The 16,276-nt window shown below is 49.6% G+C and overlaps 1 protein-coding gene across 1 annotated transcript; it reads right to left on the reverse strand.

The window, feature by feature from the left end:
* Positions 1–227: 227 nt before the first annotated feature.
* APOL6 (apolipoprotein L6) lies at positions 228–15,469 on the reverse strand (the record flags this gene model as incomplete). The annotated part of the gene is made up of 6 exons (XM_081250248.1): positions 228–353; positions 1,209–2,034; positions 3,463–3,617; positions 4,496–4,580; positions 6,638–6,799; positions 15,288–15,469. The coding sequence occupies 6 exons, from the start codon at positions 15,467–15,469 to the stop codon at positions 228–230; spliced, it is 1,536 nt and encodes a 511-aa protein (XP_081106374.1).
* Between the last annotated feature and the right edge of the window lie 807 nt (positions 15,470–16,276).

Genomic DNA, 16,276 nt, shown 5'->3' on the forward strand with positions numbered 1-16,276 from the left:
AGGGAGGGAGCAGGGGCGCTGAAGGAGTCCAGGAAATGTTACACACATGAAGGAGGGAGGGGTGGGACGGGCTGACCTCCCGTAACTTACAGTGTGACACTCACCGCTGACAGTGCCCTCAAGACCCTCGTAGGCCTGTCAGCTGCTGAGTCTCCAGGCATTGCCTCTGCCAACCTTGCCCCACCACCTCCATGGTCCCCTTTTCTTCCACTCAGAGACCCCTGGGCTCAATTGCCTTCATCCTCTCCTGTCCCCTGGGATCCTGCTTTCCCACGCCTGGCTGGTGGCAGAGGTACAGTCCCCATGGTTCCTTCCGAAGAGGAGCTCACAGGCTTTTTCTCTTGGGAGAGTTTCTGGAAAACACACACACACACACCAATCAAAGGAAAGCTACAGAAGGCTCCCATGCAGCATGGCGTGGAGATCCAGGCCCGGGCTCAGAAGTCAGGCTCCCAGGCTGTCATCGTGACTCTCCCTCCACGTAGTTGCAAGCATTTGGCAAGTTACATAAGCTCGCTTATGAACACCACAGTCTGGGGGGTTAAACGGCAAAAATGTATTTTCTCATAGTTCTGGAGGGCTGCAGGCCTCAGATCCAGGTGCTGGCCAATTGAGTTCCTGGTGAGGACTCTCCCTGGCTGGCAGACGGCTGCCTTCTTACTTTGTCCTCACAGGGCCTTTCCTCTGTGCCGGTGCAGGCCGAGAAAGAGAGAGCCCTCTGTGTCTCCTCCTCCTCTTATAAGGACACAAGTCCCCTAGGATTATGGCCCCACCCCTACAAACTCATTCAACCCAAATCACTTCCCCAAACCCCCATCTCCAAAAAGTCACCTTGGGGCTTAGGGCTTCTACATATAAATGTTACGGGGACACGTTTCAGTCCATAACACTCCCTGTGGCTCAGTGTCCTCTTCTGTACCACTGGGAAGACCCTCTTCCCAGCACATGGACCTCAAGGAGCATCGAGGGAGAAACAGAAGGCATGACAAGGTCTCTCCAGGACTGGTGCCACTACCTCCAAGATGAACATGATACCGTTTGGAACTTCAGGGCCACCAGACACCCCATGTCCTTGGGAACATCCATGCAATCTCCACACACACACACTGGCTTCCTCATCACCCTTCCCATAAACCCTGGTGCCCATAAGCCCCAGTTAAAGCTTCCCCCTCCTCCAGCACCACCCACAAGGGAAACCAAAGCCTCACCTTCTGCTGCAGGCTCTCATAGCACTGGGTGAATTCTGTCAGCTTCCTTTCCAGCTCCCAAACCTGCGCCCTTAGCTCTTCCGCAAGCTCTGATTTTGCTCCCTCCTTCAGCTGCTTCCAGTCCTTCAGGAGGGAGGCCAAGCCCACGCTGAGGGAGAAGCCAGCCATTGCAGTACCCAGCAAGCGAGCGTTTGTTTTCATCACCAGGGTGGTACCTTCAAAAGCTCTTTGCACCTGCCTGCTCCTTCGGGCTGAGACTTGGCCAGTGGTCAGGAGACTCTTGGCAGCAGTGGCCAGGCGTGGGTGGGCCCTGACTATCTGAAAGGCACGGATGCTCCTCTGGATATCCTTGATGGTGCTTTCACAATTCTGGACCACCTTTCCAGCAGCCACGACATAGACTGCCCCAGCTCTCATGACCTCTTGGCCACGGGTGGGCATTAGGCTACCGACATAAGCTTGAGCTTCTTGACTGTGAAAGTGTTCCAAAGCGTTGGTCAAGATGCTGGTGACCTCCCCTGCTTTCCCCAAAACTGTACCAGCAGCGAAGAGTACCAGGCTTCCTCCTGCTACTGCCGGAGCGAGGACCAATCCCAGGATGCTCATGGCTCCTGAGACCACAGCGATGGAATTGGCCACCATGCTGGTCTTGGTGAGGGTTCTGTGGGTTGTGCTGACGTGGTCTGCAAGGGCATGGAGCTTTCTGATGCCCACTTCCAGCTCCTCTTTCAAGTTGGGAAACTCTTCCAAAAATATTCTTTCTTCAGCTGACAGGTCACTATCTTGCCACTTCACATCTTCATATGGAAGAATGTCATCTTCGTCCCTGTGGATGAGTGAAATAAAGATTTTCAGTCTCCCAGATGGGAAAACCAAATTCGTAGTCAAGCCCATGTGGTTTCTGGATATTCTTGCCCCTCCAGACTTTAAATCCTCCCTGCATCTTCCTAGCAACTCTGTTACCTTTAACCCAACTGTGAAAAGTCCCAGAGCATTGCTGGGAGCTGCTGGTTCCCTGAAGAGAGCACATAAGAGGGGGATCTGGAGGGAAATGGGAGAAACGTAGCCCTGGCCAAGAGATGGAAGAGGTGGATTAGTGCTGAGGGACTTTTTCAACCTTGTTCAAAGAGGCTATGGAAACTGTCAGGAGGAGGGGCAGTGGGAAATGCTAAGATCCAAGTCAAGATAAGGAACCTGGGACTAATGGCTGGGAGGGAGAGGTCTGGGAAAAGTAGGAGGAAGCAGAGCCCAGCTGTTGGGCCGGAGGTTGGGAGTCCTGTACGTGTAGAGGTGAGTGAGGCGGAAGAGGCGCCATATTGTATAATGCATCCCCCACTTTGATGACCTTGGTTTTTTTTCAGCTTGTGGGATCTTAGTTCCCTGACCAGGGATCTAACCCTTGCCCCCTGCAGTGGGAGCGCAGAGTCTTAACCACTGGAGCGCCAGGGAAGTCTCCACTTTGATGAACTTGAGTTCAGTGCTCTGTTGTGCCTCTGGAGTTGCACACTGAGAGGGCTGAGAGAAACGATTGCTAAGGTTCTGAGTGTTCTCCTTGGCACTTGGCCGGCTTTCCTTGCTCTCTCGAGCAGAACTGGTTCTTCATGGAAGAAGTCAGGGACAAAAGGACCCAGCCCCTTCCCCCATCTTCTCACAGTAGGCAGTACTGAGGGACTTTTGCCAGCCCTGCTGAGTGTGGCCTTCATGGGACAGCAGTCTCGGGGGAGGACAAAGTCCTCTCCTTCAGGAACTCTCCTCGTGCCAAGGGACCCGGGTGCATTTCCTTCAGGGCAAGCTGAGGAGGCCAGGTGATAATACAGATTCCCTGCCCACAGGAGGGTGTCAGAGCTGGAAGGAACCCTAGGGAAGATGTAAGCTTCCTATTTTACTTTTCTGTGGAGGGAACAGAAGCCCAGAGCGGGGCAGGGCTCTCACCCAAAGGAAAGTGTGAGGTTGACATGCAGCTTTGAATGGGGACGCAGAGCTCTAGTGTGTCAGTACGTTCAGTTCTTCCTCTCATCGGACAGTTGATGTGAGGAATTCCTCACTGAGGTATATATACACATGCCTTTTAATCTCTTTACACACACACACACACACACACACACACACACACACACACACAGAGTTCCTCAATGGAAAAGGTTAGAAACCAAATATACTACCAAGGAAGCCTTTAGTGTTAATGAAGTAATTAATTTAGGCCCAGTTGCCAGTTAACCAGTAGCTGTAAATCAGTTGACAGAGCAAAAAGTACCCCGGGACTTGCAGTGGGGAAGGGGCGCCTGGCAGCAGGGAGGGTAACCCTGCTGAGAGACCCCCAGCTTCACAGACGCCACCATGGAGCCCACCCTGATCTCTCTGCTTCCTCAGGTTTGCAGGGACGAAGAGAAACAACAGAGAGATTTGTACCTGCAAAGATCGACAGCGTGGGGGGAAAACGGGGTGGTGGTGGTGGTGGGATGAACTGGGAGATTGGGATTGACATATACACTAATATGTTTAAAAGAGATCTAATAAGAACCTGCTGTAAAAAAAATAAATAAAATAAAATTCCAAAGGAAAAAAAAAAGATCAACAACGCCACTTTGCATTCACTGTGAAGTTTTGTCTTTTATGTGGTTGGTAGCTAACAGGAGCTTGGCTTCGTGTGTGTGTGTGTGTGTGTGTGCGTGTGTGTGTGTGTGTTTTGTGGGATCTTAGTTCCCCAACCAGGGATCAAACTCAGGGCCCCAGCAGTGAGAGCACCGAGTCCTAACCACTGGATGGCCAGGGAATTCCCTTCTTGTGTTTTTAAATTAAACTAAATGCATCCCGCATTAGGCAATGATGCCTCCTGACACAGTGAAAATTGCAATCGAGTTCTGTGACACCTAATTCCCTCAGCAGACATTTGCTGATTGTCCATATTGGGCTGGTGATGCTATATCTGCTGATGAATGGACACTTGGGCTTAAATTCATGAATGCAGTAACACTAAAGGGCCTTTTTGGTGATACATGAACCTCACAGAGGTGAGGCCCGAGGGGGCAATTTCTGGCCTCAGAGTCCTATTACCCAATGCCATGTACCCGACAAGAACCTGACTTGTGCTCCAAAATATTTAATGTAGCTGGTGGAATAATTTTTCCCCTGGGAGACATATATATGTAACGGAGACCAGTTGGAGGGCAGGGCGTACTTTACGGCTGATGCTCTTAGAACACGTTTGTCACGTGTCATGAGGCTGCCTAACTAAACATTTCTGCAGAAGTAGCCCTTTCCCCCAAGGAAAAAGCGCTCTGGGTTACCTTTGCAAACCGACACCAGCCTTGCATGCTTTCCCTGCCTGGTTGTCCAGCAGATTCTGTGGCATCAAATCCATGTTCATTTTGCCTGTGGGAGAATGAGAGCTGTCACCACAAGTCAAAGGATTTTGTGGTTGGAAACAGAAACCAAGTTTACTGCAGGGGCCACGAAACCATATGAAATTCAAGTATGGAGGGATCTTAGATGGTGCGGAATCAAGATAATAATAAACACACAATGTACAAAATATGTGCAAACTGCTGTTTTTACATTTTATGTTGAGGTGGAGCTTATATAGGACAAATACTCAAAAGGAAGTCCTCTGCTCAATACATTCTGGCATTACACACCTGAGTCATCACCTCCCAGATCAAGATAGAGAACAGAAGATTCCCTTAACCCCCCGCCAGTCAATCCGCACCCCACCCGGGTGGGAGGTAACCACTATTCTGATTTCTATAAACATTGATTAGTTTGCCTGGTCTTGAACTTTATGTCAATTGAGTCATTTGTTTGGTTTCTTTCGCTCCACACAATATCTGTGAAATTCTTTCATGTTGTCGTGGTTTTAAAAACATTCAGTAGCTTTAAAAATGTTTACCATGGGCTTCCCTGGTGGCGCAGTGGTTAAGAATCTGCCTGCCAATGCAGGGGACACGGGTTTGAGCCCTGGTCCCGGAAGATCCCACGTGCCGCGGAGCAGCTAAGCCCTTGCGCTGCAACTACTGAGCCTGCACTCTACAGCCTGCGAGCCACAACTACTGAGCCCATGTGCCACAACTACTGAAGCCGGCGTACCTAGAGCCCATGCTCCACAACACGAGAGGCCACTGCAATGAGAAGCACGTCAACGAAGAGTAGCCCCCGCTCACCGCAACTAAAGAAAGCCCTGTGCAGCAGCAAAGACCCAACGCAGCCAACAATAAATTAGAAAAAAAAAAAAGGATTGCTATGTAGTATTTCATTATAGGAATACACTACAAAACATGCACTTGGTAAGTGGGGGAGCCCAATGTGAGTCCAGCCAGGTCTAGAATAGTAGATCTCAATCAGGGGCGTGTTTCCTCCTCGGGGGATATTGGTAATGCCTGTAGACATTCAGGGGTTAGGGTGGAGGCAGTGTTACTGGCATCTAGTGGGTAGAGGCCAGCGATGCTGCTTGACACCCTACAATGCACAGGACGGCCCCCACAGCAAAGAATGGTCCAGCCCAAAATGTCAGTGGTACTGAGGCTGAGAAACCCTGGGGGAGCCCCATTCTTTACCAGCACCCCCTAAAACTTCCCCCATTTTTCATATTAGTCTTATCGGATGAAGGGCTACAGTGACAGTGGGGAACCCTTTGGTCCCATCAGGTCCCATCCCCTCTCTACTGACCTTCTTTCAGTGGATGTCAGAGGATGTTATGTTGGGAGAGGGATGGAAATGATGGGAGAGGATTAGAGATGTTATTCTCATATGAGAGCTTTTTTTTATGAGTTTCTCTTTGAAGTCTTGGGAGACTTCAGCTCCACTGTATTCTGCCCCTTTGCCAGCAAACCAAGTCCCTCATGCACCCCATCAGCGTCAGAAAAGTCGGTTACTCTGAAACACAGCTTTGAGATAATCCCTTTATCACCAACACCCCCTACTCCCAAACTACGCTAAAAAAACCTACAACTCAAGAAACACTGCAGGTTGCAATTTTGAGACAACTCATTCAGCATCTTCTTCTACAAAGATGACAGCCCTAAACCAGTCCTGCAGAGAACGTCTAGGGAAATGCCTTGGCCCGTGCCGTCTCCTCCTTTCTGGGGTCCACTCTCTCTCTGTCTAGGATCCTGGGGTCCCCAGTCAATGGAGGGGAAGAAGCAACTTGGTTGGTCTAATCATACGCTTAACCATGCTTTTATTTAAACTTCAAATACGCCTGAAGGAGAGATTTCTATCCTGATTTATCAAGTAACGAAGCTGAACTTCAGACCCAGTCTCACATTAGGAACTGGCTGGATGGGGATGTGAACCCCTGGGGGGTTCCTCACAACAGCTCTTTTTCCCAAACCAAGTGCAGGTGGCCAACCCCTTGGGCACATTGTCCTTTAGAGACCCCAAATCAGCCCTCCTCCTGGGTCTGCTGTCCCACCTGTTCTCAGCGAAGCTCTCACTGTGGCCTCAGGTTCCGAGGGCCTTCTGCTTTCTCCTCTCCGGAGGCCTCTGGTCCAGCAGGGGTCTGTGAGCCTCTGGGCTGCAGGAGGACAAAGACGAAGTGCAGAGTCTCCAGTTGGTTCTGCTCACTAGGGGAAACGCCCGAGGCTCTGACTGCAAAACTGGGTCCAAGTTCAATGAGGCAGGCACAGAAATGCCAATGCCCAAGGCAGCTCTTTCGGGAAGACCCTGGTGCTTATTGAGAAATGGCTTGAACTTTGACATTCCTTTCTGCCTCCTTCTCTAATAGATGTGCATCTAAGTGGACAGCTGAATCCAAGCCAGGCCTGAGTCTCTCCTCTCCTGGTCCTAGCTGTGCCAAGGGCAGAACAGGGGTGGTTACGTCCTGCAGGGACTCAAGTCGAGCAGACCACCTGGAGTGCTGTCACTGTGGGCCAGTTCCTCAACTGCCCTTGGCCTCAATTCCCCATCTGTTAAATGGGTATTTAGTAAACTAGCCCTTGTGAGGGAGAGCTATCTTGAGGAGCCCCGGAGCAAGCGAGGGAACGCCCTGAGAGGAAGCAATGCCCAACAAATGCATCAACGCCTCTGCTGATGCCGAAAACTCAGCCTCTGTGCACCGGTGCTGAATCAAACCTCAGAGACAGAGTTTTGGGTGAAGTAGAAAAGAATAACTTTATTGTTTTGCCAGGCAAAGGGGGACACTCAAGCCCCTCAAAACTGTGTGTCCCAACCCGGGAGGATTTGGTGAGGAGTTTTAGAGCAGTGGTTCAAGGGCAGGGCTGCTGATAAGGATCAGGGTGTGCGCATGCTCAGGGCCTTTGCGCATACGCAGGGCCTTCACTCCTTTAATCTGGCCTCAGGTGGTCTGCTGATGAGCTTCCAGGTTATCAATCTGTGATCTCTGGAATGAAGAAAATATCTTCTATTTGTTGGGGATTTTAGTTCTATAGAAGAGCTCAAAGATATTGTTATAGGTATCCCTTGAGGACCCTGCCCCAAGGCTGCACTATTGTGTCTTGGCTGCTCCTTCCTTGTCTCTGCATCCCCTCCCTTCCCTGATTAGCAGCTGTTTGAATCTGCCCTTTGGGACTCAGGGAAGGTCACGGAGGCTAAGTTCTATTCCCTACAAACAAGACACAAGAAAGGCTTCCATGCCCAGGAGCCCCACGGGGTCCTGCTCAGCTTCACTGCCACGAGTACTGTCATCCGCCCTCCAAGGTGGGTGACCTTAAAGCCTAAGACCTCTTTTCTGTAACTGTGAAATTCATAAAGGCTCTGAAAATGGAAACGTTTTTTCATAATTCATTTGGTGGTAAACCCTGACCTGCACTGGTGCAAGTGTATAGTTTTGAAGCATCCCCCTTCATTTGAATATTCAGTTTCCCTGAAGAAATATGCATAGTGTTTGACCAAGGAGGGTGTTCCGGGCTGCTCTCAGTTTATAATAACCAATGTCCTGGGCTTCCCTGGTGGCGCAGTGGTTGAGAGTCCGCCTGCCGATGCAGGGGACACGGGTTCGTGCCCCGGTCTGGGAAGATCCCACATGCCACAGAGCGGCTGGGCCCGTGAGCCATGGCTGCTGAGGCTGCGCGTCCGGAGCCTGTGCTCCGCTACGGGAGAGGCCACAACAGTGAGAGGCCTGCGTACCGCAATAAATAAATAAACAAATATAATATAATATAATATAATATAATATAATAACCAATGTTGTGGTTGGACTGGCCCCCAGGGTTCTCATAATTGCAAGACGCCCTTCAGCAATAACCATCAGAAAACTTAAAAATAAATAAGGGTTTATGACTTATAGAACCTGGAAATTACATAAAAGAAAATTTTTAAATAAATAAATTAATTAAATAAAAGGTTATTACTTACAGGACCTGGGGATGATATGACACATCTGGGCCACATGGGGGGTAGGGGAGGGGGTCAAGGTGGGGAAGGGAGGAAAGAGAGAGAGAGAAAGAGAGAGAGCAGCAGGGCCTGGGCTTCTGCTTATACTGGGGTGGAGAGTGGGGACCCTAAATGTTCCAGGGCTCACTCTTTATCGGTGAATTTAAAACATACGAGGGGAAATTTAAAGCTCGGGAACAAGTGACCCAAGTCATCAGTGATTAAAATCAACCAAGATCTCTAAAACCGAGGAGCCTCAGCAGGGGAGGTGGCTGGCTTTTTATTTAACCCTGGGGCTGGCAATGTGTTTATTCAAGATCACCATCTTTGTCGTGGATGCCTCAGCAATCAAAGTTTAAGTCAGGCACTTGCATTACAAACAACACCAACAAAAACCCAGCTTTAGGGTTTACACTACAAGAGGGCTTCTGGGGATGTTACATAATATATAATATCTGGACCTTTCCTAAAATCCCCCAGATTGGAAACTCTGAAACGCAGCTGACCCCATTGATTTGAGACACAGGATTGTGGTCCTGACTCTCCCATTTCTCAGATGAGGAAACTGAGACCTCAAGAGAGTGGGTGGCTTTCCCCATGGTCACACAGCTAAGAAATGGCAACCCCAGTTCTACATCCTGTGTCTGGGGGAATAGCTTCTCATGCAGTCATGGGCTGAGATTTGTGCGTGTGTGTGTGTGTGTGTGTGTGCGTGTGTGCGCGCGCGCAAGCTGGGACCAGGGGCCGCGTGGTTTGTTCACATTTATATGAGCAGAGGTGCTAGGCCCTCTCCCCAGCCCCCCTGAGGCCACACTTGGGGCTTTGCTTTACAGGAGGAGTGCCCACCCAGCCAGGCTTGGTCTTTGGGGTCGGGGCTGACTGCCTTCCCTGGCCCTGTGAGCAGGAGTGAGAGGCTGGAGGGCCCTGAGGTGGGACCCATAGGGGCCTTTGCAGCCCTGGCGCCCTGGCCTCCTATACCTGGGGACGCTCTCACCAGAAAATGTCCTGGAGGTGGGGTTGGCTAACCCCAGGCCACCTGGCCATCTGGGCCTCACTGCTGTTTTCCCAGGCAACAAGGAGATACTGTGGCCTCTCCTCAGTGCTGGGAACCTCAGGGACCAGCCAGCCATTGGACTGAGGGGTGTTTACTATAGAGACTCTAATGAAACCATACCCCCAAGAGATGCTGGGTGAGCAAGTCATCTGTCACTTGCAGGAGACCTGCTTCTGTGGTGAGACAAAAAGTGTGCCCTGTAACCCAGATGACCACGAAGTGGAGTTGCTTCATTTCCTAAACTCACTTAACCTTCCTCAAGGGTCCCCATCCTGCTGAAAAGAAACAAACTGGCCTCAGGGAAACTCCATCTCTTGCATGTAAAACACACTCTTTTGGGTAAAGTTGTTACCAAACCAGGTTCGTTTGCCTGACTATGGCGAGGTTTGCAACAGAGAAAAAGAATTTATTCACAAGGCAGCCAACCGAGGAGACAGCAAATCTCAGATCTGCCTCCCTGGATGCGAGGGGCTCGAGATATTTACAGGATAAAGAAGCAGGATGCTCTTAGGCATGGGGCAGGCTGATTGGAGGTGGGGAAAAGTTGAGATGATTGGGGTTCTGTGCACGTGAATCTGAGTCACATGCTTCTTCATGGGATGCATGTTCAAAAATGGAGGCTCACAAAGTGAGAGAGTGACATGGACATACATACACTACCAAACGTAAAACAGATAGCTAGTGGGAAGCAGCCGCATAGCACAGGGAGATCAGCTCGGTGCTTTGTGACCACCTAGAGGGGTGGGATAGGGAGGGTGGGAGGGAGGGAGACGCAAGAGGGAAGAGATATGGGAACATATGTATATGTATAACTGATTCACTTTGTTATAAAACAGAAACTAACACACCATTGTAAAGCAATTATACTCCAATAAAGATGTAAAAAAAAAAAAAAAAGGAGGCTCTTAGCATCGTCTGAGGGTGCAGTTTTCGACCCTCTGATGCCAGAATGTTGTTCCTTGCACACCTGCATAGGTCCAGTTTTAGGGTCGGTGGTCCCAACCATTCTTAGCTGGCTTGAACCGGACAGGGGTCGATCAAATTCAAGTTCCTGGAAAACAACTTAAACCCATCGCCCTGTTACTATAGTGACCCACAGCGCAACGGCAGAGTTAGCTATCTGAAGCGGGGGTTAAGGAGTCAAAAAATAATTACAGCCAGCCTGGTCAGTGCAGGCAGGTTACAAGCGGAGGAGTTTTTAACAAGCTGTTCTTACCTGCTGTTCTTTATAACAAGGTCAAGAATTTCTGTTAGTCACCAGTTTCTTTTAACCCTGAGGGGCACAGTTTCAGGATGTTTTTTTTTTAACCCTATGGGAAATGGTTTCAGAATCAGGCATTTGTGGGTGAGTGTTTAGGCAAATTCAGGCCCCAATTTCTTATCAGCGTGTTAAAAAACAAAAATCCAACTGAGTAAATTTCAGGATCAAATTGACTTTATTCATTGATTCGTGAATTGGGCAGTATCCCTTCCAGCAAACAGAAAGGAGCTCTGCCTAGCTGTAGAAAAGCTGTAGAAAAGGAAAGGTTTTTAAAGGCAGAACAGGGTAGAAAAAGGAACTTATTAGCAAACAATGCGTTGTTTCAAGCAAGGTGACCTCCTCAGGGGAATGGAATCACCCCACCAGGCTGACCACTAGGCTGACTGATTACCTGTTCCATTCCTGGGAGGGTTGAAGCTGCACTTAGAGTAGGTACTAAGTCTTGCTTTGCTGTTGCGGGTTTAGCGTAAGGGACTCCATTTTGGGGCTGCTGTTTCCTTTTAACCAGGTTTTTTTTTCTCTCCCCCATAAAAGTGTGCCATGCCCCAAGGTGACATCTGCCTGGGGGGGCCTGTGTTGTCCAGCTGGGGTCTGGCTGGCCTGCGCAGAGGCCTCCTTTGCCTCACCCTCCCGCTGGGCCCTCACTGCCTCCTGCTGGTGAAAGGTCCCCTGGCATCTCTCTGCGGGCTCCGAGATGCCAACCTGGCTCTGAGGAACTGCAGGGGTCCCCCTTTCCGCCACCAGCATCCAGCCTGCCCCCGCCCTCAGCCCCTCAGTCCATCTGCCAGGGCTCGCTCAGGCCCTGGGCGCTGCGGTGGGCTGGCAGGGGAGGGAAGAGGTGATTCAGCCTCTCTCTCCACCTAAGCAACCTGTCAGGAGGCCTCTCCTCCTCCTTGCTGCTCTCAGCTGCCTGCTGTGCCCGCTGGGAGGCTTTACACACTCGGCCACAGAGTTTGATGATAATGGAGAGAAGCTGCAGGTGACTTCTTGCTCTGCCCGTTTCCCTCCCAATCCTGGAAAGCTACTCCCTAAACCATGTCCACCCCTCCCAAGTCCTCCCTGAGGACTTGTCCTCTGTTCTTATTCCTAAGCGCCTTAATTTAGCCACTGGTGAACAGCGTCGGTATTGGGGGAGGGGGGACAATTTACAAATAAAGGGATATTTGAGGGGTATTTCAAAAATATTGTAGTTAACACTTGTCAAAGTCTTAGAGAATTTCTACTGTTAACAAACAAGCAAGCAAGCAAACAGCATTTTCACTCTTGTGACCTAAATGAGAATGATAGGATTAAACCAATCTGTTTAATCAGCCTGATTGCAGGAAGTCAGAACCTCCTTGTCACCTTCCCTGGCCCAGGGCCTGGCCCCTAAAGTTTTTGCTGAAGAATTATAGCTGATTATCAGACACCTACCTGGAGGTGTGATTTCATCAAGTCCTTTGAACTGCAAGCAATAGAGATTGATTCCCGGCCTTGCTTATTTATTTACTTATTTTAATGCTTGACTCATTCCCTTTATTTACTGAATCTTAAGGGGACACTGGGAATAATTGCTTTAGACTATTACATAATTGCTCTTTTGAAATGAAAGCATAGTAGGGCTCATTTAAACTTAAGAATCTTTTGGAAAGACTCTGGGGCAGCTCCAGCCACACAGGTACGACTGGACCAGCAGGGCTGGAAGAGACCAGGAAGTAGGCAGCCTGGTGACTTGTCAGGAGGTTAGGGCTGATGCGCAAGGCTGCTCCCATCAGATGACTCAGCCACCTGTCCCATGACTCTCAGCCACCTGTCCCTCCAGGCTACTCCAGTTTTGCATCCCTGCCAGATAATCTGATTGGCTAGCTGAGGTCACACGCCCATCCTTGTGTTTGGGGGTGTGTCTTAGTCCCTTTGGGCTGCTGTAACAAAATAACACAGACTGAGTGTCTTGTAAACAACATTTATTGCTCATAGCTCTGGAGGCTGGAAGTCTGAGGTCAGGCGGGCAGGGTGGCTGGGTTCTGGTGACAACTGACTTCTCACGGTGCCTTCACGCAGTGGAAGGGGCCAGGGAGCTCTGTGGAGTCTCCTCTATAAGGGCATTAATCCCATTCCCGAGGGCTCCATCCTCATGACCTAATCACCTCCTAAAGGTACCACCCCCTAATAACCTCACATTGGGTGCAGGATTCCAACATGTGAATTTGGGGGGCTGGACACAAACATTCAGGCCATAACAGGGTGGTGGGCGCGAAGGTGAGGTTTGCTGGGTAGCACACCCACCAGAACTACATGGGGTAGAAGAGAGGCAGTTACTCAACAGAAAGGGTGCTGATCCCAAAAAAGACCAAGAGAGGATTCTGGGTGGGCAAAAGCAACAGGTGTTCACTACATCTCATCCTTTGCTCACATTTGTGTGATTCCATTTACATGAAGTGTCTAGAAGAGGCAAATGTGTAGAGACAGAAAGTGGATTGGTGGTTGCCAGAGGCTGGGGGGAGGGAGGAATGGGGAGAGACTACTCATGGGTATGGGGTTTCTTTCGGGGGTGACAAAGCTGTTCTGGAATTAGGTAGTGTGATGATTGTACAACTCTGTGACTATGCTAAGCACCACTGACTTGTACAACTTATGAGTGAATTTGTATCAATGAAGCTGTGTTGCTTTTTTAAAGGCAAGCTCACATTTTTAGCTTCCAGTTTAACAATTACTAGGTGAACTGGGTGAACTGGTGGAAGATTTTGCGGGGGCGATGGGGGGCAGGGGAAGAGATACCAAGCTAAATTTTCTAGATGAGTAGAGCCTGAAGTCATGAAATTGTAAGCAGACAGGTCAGGGGGTCCCCGGAGAAGAGAACCAGGAATAGCTTTCTTGACATAAGAGAAGCCATTTTGGCCTAAGCCATTTTATGATGTAAGCCTGGTTGCAATGCTTGCCCTTGAACAGGTCTCAGGACTCAATGATCTTATGGGAACTGAGGGAATGCAGGGACAAAGGAAAAGCAGTCAAGAAACAATAGTTCAGCAATAAAACTGAGTCCTAGTTCCTCCTCAAGGGATGTACATAATAATATATCTTTGAGGTCTGCAGGTCTGCCCAGGTGGAGGATGGAATGATGACGTTGACCCTCCTAACTTCAATCAACTAAAGTTTGGATTCTGTCGACCTTTGCCCCAATTCTATGCTGAATTCTCCTCTGCTCAAGCCCCTTCATGAATATGTGTAGACCCTTAGCTTCAAACTTTCCCAATTTTGCTGTTCAGAGGAGACAGTGCTTTGGGAAAGATCCCTGGTGTTCTCCTTACTTGCTGCAAGTAAACAACCCTTCCTTCTCCCGTCCTTTGGTTTGGTTGTGTCTATTGGCTTGACATCCACCAAGAGGTGAACCCAGTTTTCAGGTAACAGGCTCCTGCGTTGTGGTTTTTGGGAGAAATGGTATGTGGACTAGAGCTCATACAGGATCCTGCAAGGTAGCAACCTGCCCCACGCCTGCTGCAGTCACTAGGGGCTCGGGTCCTGGGGATGAGCAGAGGGAGGGCTGGGCTCCCTCTCACCACATGACACCCCCCAACACCTCACACCCGTTAGAATAGCTATTATTTTTAAAATACAGAAAATAAGTGTTGGCTAGGATGTGGAGAAATTGGAACACTTGTGCATTGCTGATGGGAATGTAAAATGGCACAGCTGCTGTGGAAAACAATGAGTCCCCACAAAAAATTTAAAATAGAATTATTATTTGACCCATCAATTCCACTTCTGGGAATACACCCAAAAGAATGGAAAGCAGTAACTCAGAGATATTTGTACAGCCATATTCCTAGCAGCGTTATTCACAGTAGCCAAGAGATGGAAGCAACTCAAGTATCCATGTGAAACCAAGTCCCCCTAAAACCGAGTTCCTCTGCCGAGTTTAACCTCTCCATCCAAAACATGACTCCCTTTTTTGTCCCACACCTGTTCTCCTCAAGATTGAGGAGTATCAAAGAAAAGGGGGGATTGAAACCAAACAGAACCTACGTGGCCCTTCTGGGTACAAAAGCCTTTCTGTGTCCCCCATTTCTTTTTTTTTTTTTTTTTTTTTGCGGTAGGCGGGCCTCTCACTGTTGTGGCCTCTCCCCTTGCAGAGCACAGGCTCCGGATGCGCAGGCTCAGCAGCCATGGCTCACGGGCCTAGCCGCTCTGCGGCATGTGGGATCTTCCCAGACCGGGGCACGAACCCGTGTCCCCTGCATCGGCAGGCGGACTCTCAACCACTGCGCCACCAGGGAAGCCCCCCCATTTCTTGTTTGCAGGAAGAAGGCTTCAGCCTCCTAGACCTTCCCCGAGTGCCAAAGTGCAGATTCAAACAGTTACTAATTAGGGAAGGGAGGGATGGCAGAAACAAAGGAAAGGCTGTCAAGGAACAATGGTGCAGCGATAAAGCAGAGTCCCAGCTCCTCCTCGAGGGATTTACTTAACAATCTGATACAAATCTCTGAGTTCTTCCTTAACAATCTGATACAAATCTTTGAGTTCTTCCGCTGGACCTGGGGGTCCCACCCAGGGGGAGGATGGTGACTTCGGGTCTGCACAAGCACGTAGACCCCAGACTGGAGGGAACCAGAAGGCTGATGCCTGAGATTCCTGGAGCACCATCGTGTCACCTCCCCACCCACCAATCAGAGGAAGGTCACACACCCTGCAGCCCTGCCCCGCAATTTTGCCTTTAAAAACTCTTCCCCCAAAAAACCATTGGGGAGTTTGGATTTTTGCACGTGAGCCACCCAGTTCTCCTTGCTCAGCCCTGCAGTAAACCTTTCTCAGCTGCACACTCCGACGTTTCAGTTTGTTTGACCTCATTGTGTGTCAGGCACACGAACTTGGGTTCGACAACACAGGGATAACAAAATGTAGTATATACATACATTCGAATATTATTTAACCTTTAAAAAGGAAGGGAATTCTGACACACGCTACCACATGGATGAGCCTTGGAAACATTATGCTCAGTGAAATAAGCGAGTCAAAAAAGGACAAATACTGCACGATTCCACTTAGATGAGTTCCCTATAGTAATCAAACTCAAATAGAGACAGAAGTAGAATGCTGGTTATCAGGGGCTGGTGGGGAGGCGGGAAAGGAACGTTGCTGTTGAATGGGGGATAGTTTCATTTTTGCCAAATGGAAAGGGTCCTGTGGATGGACAGTGGTGATGGTGCACAAAAATGTAGATGTACTTAATGTCTCTGTACTGTACACTGACTAATGGTGAAGATGGCAGATTTTATGTGGATCTCCCAGAGGACGTGCCACTCTTTGTTCTCCAATGTCCCATGTTAGGCCAGGGCTCAAGCGGCACACAGGGGCTCCCTCCCAGCTGCTGTTGACTGGCAGCAAACTGGATCCAGCTGGGCGGCTCAGAGCAGGGCACTTAGGCCCCAGGTTATAATAATCCCAAACCAT

The sequence above is a fragment of the Mesoplodon bidens genome (assembly GCF_964165515.1).
Source record: "Mesoplodon bidens genome assembly, chromosome: 11".
NCBI lineage: Eukaryota > Metazoa > Chordata > Mammalia > Artiodactyla > Ziphiidae > Mesoplodon > Mesoplodon bidens.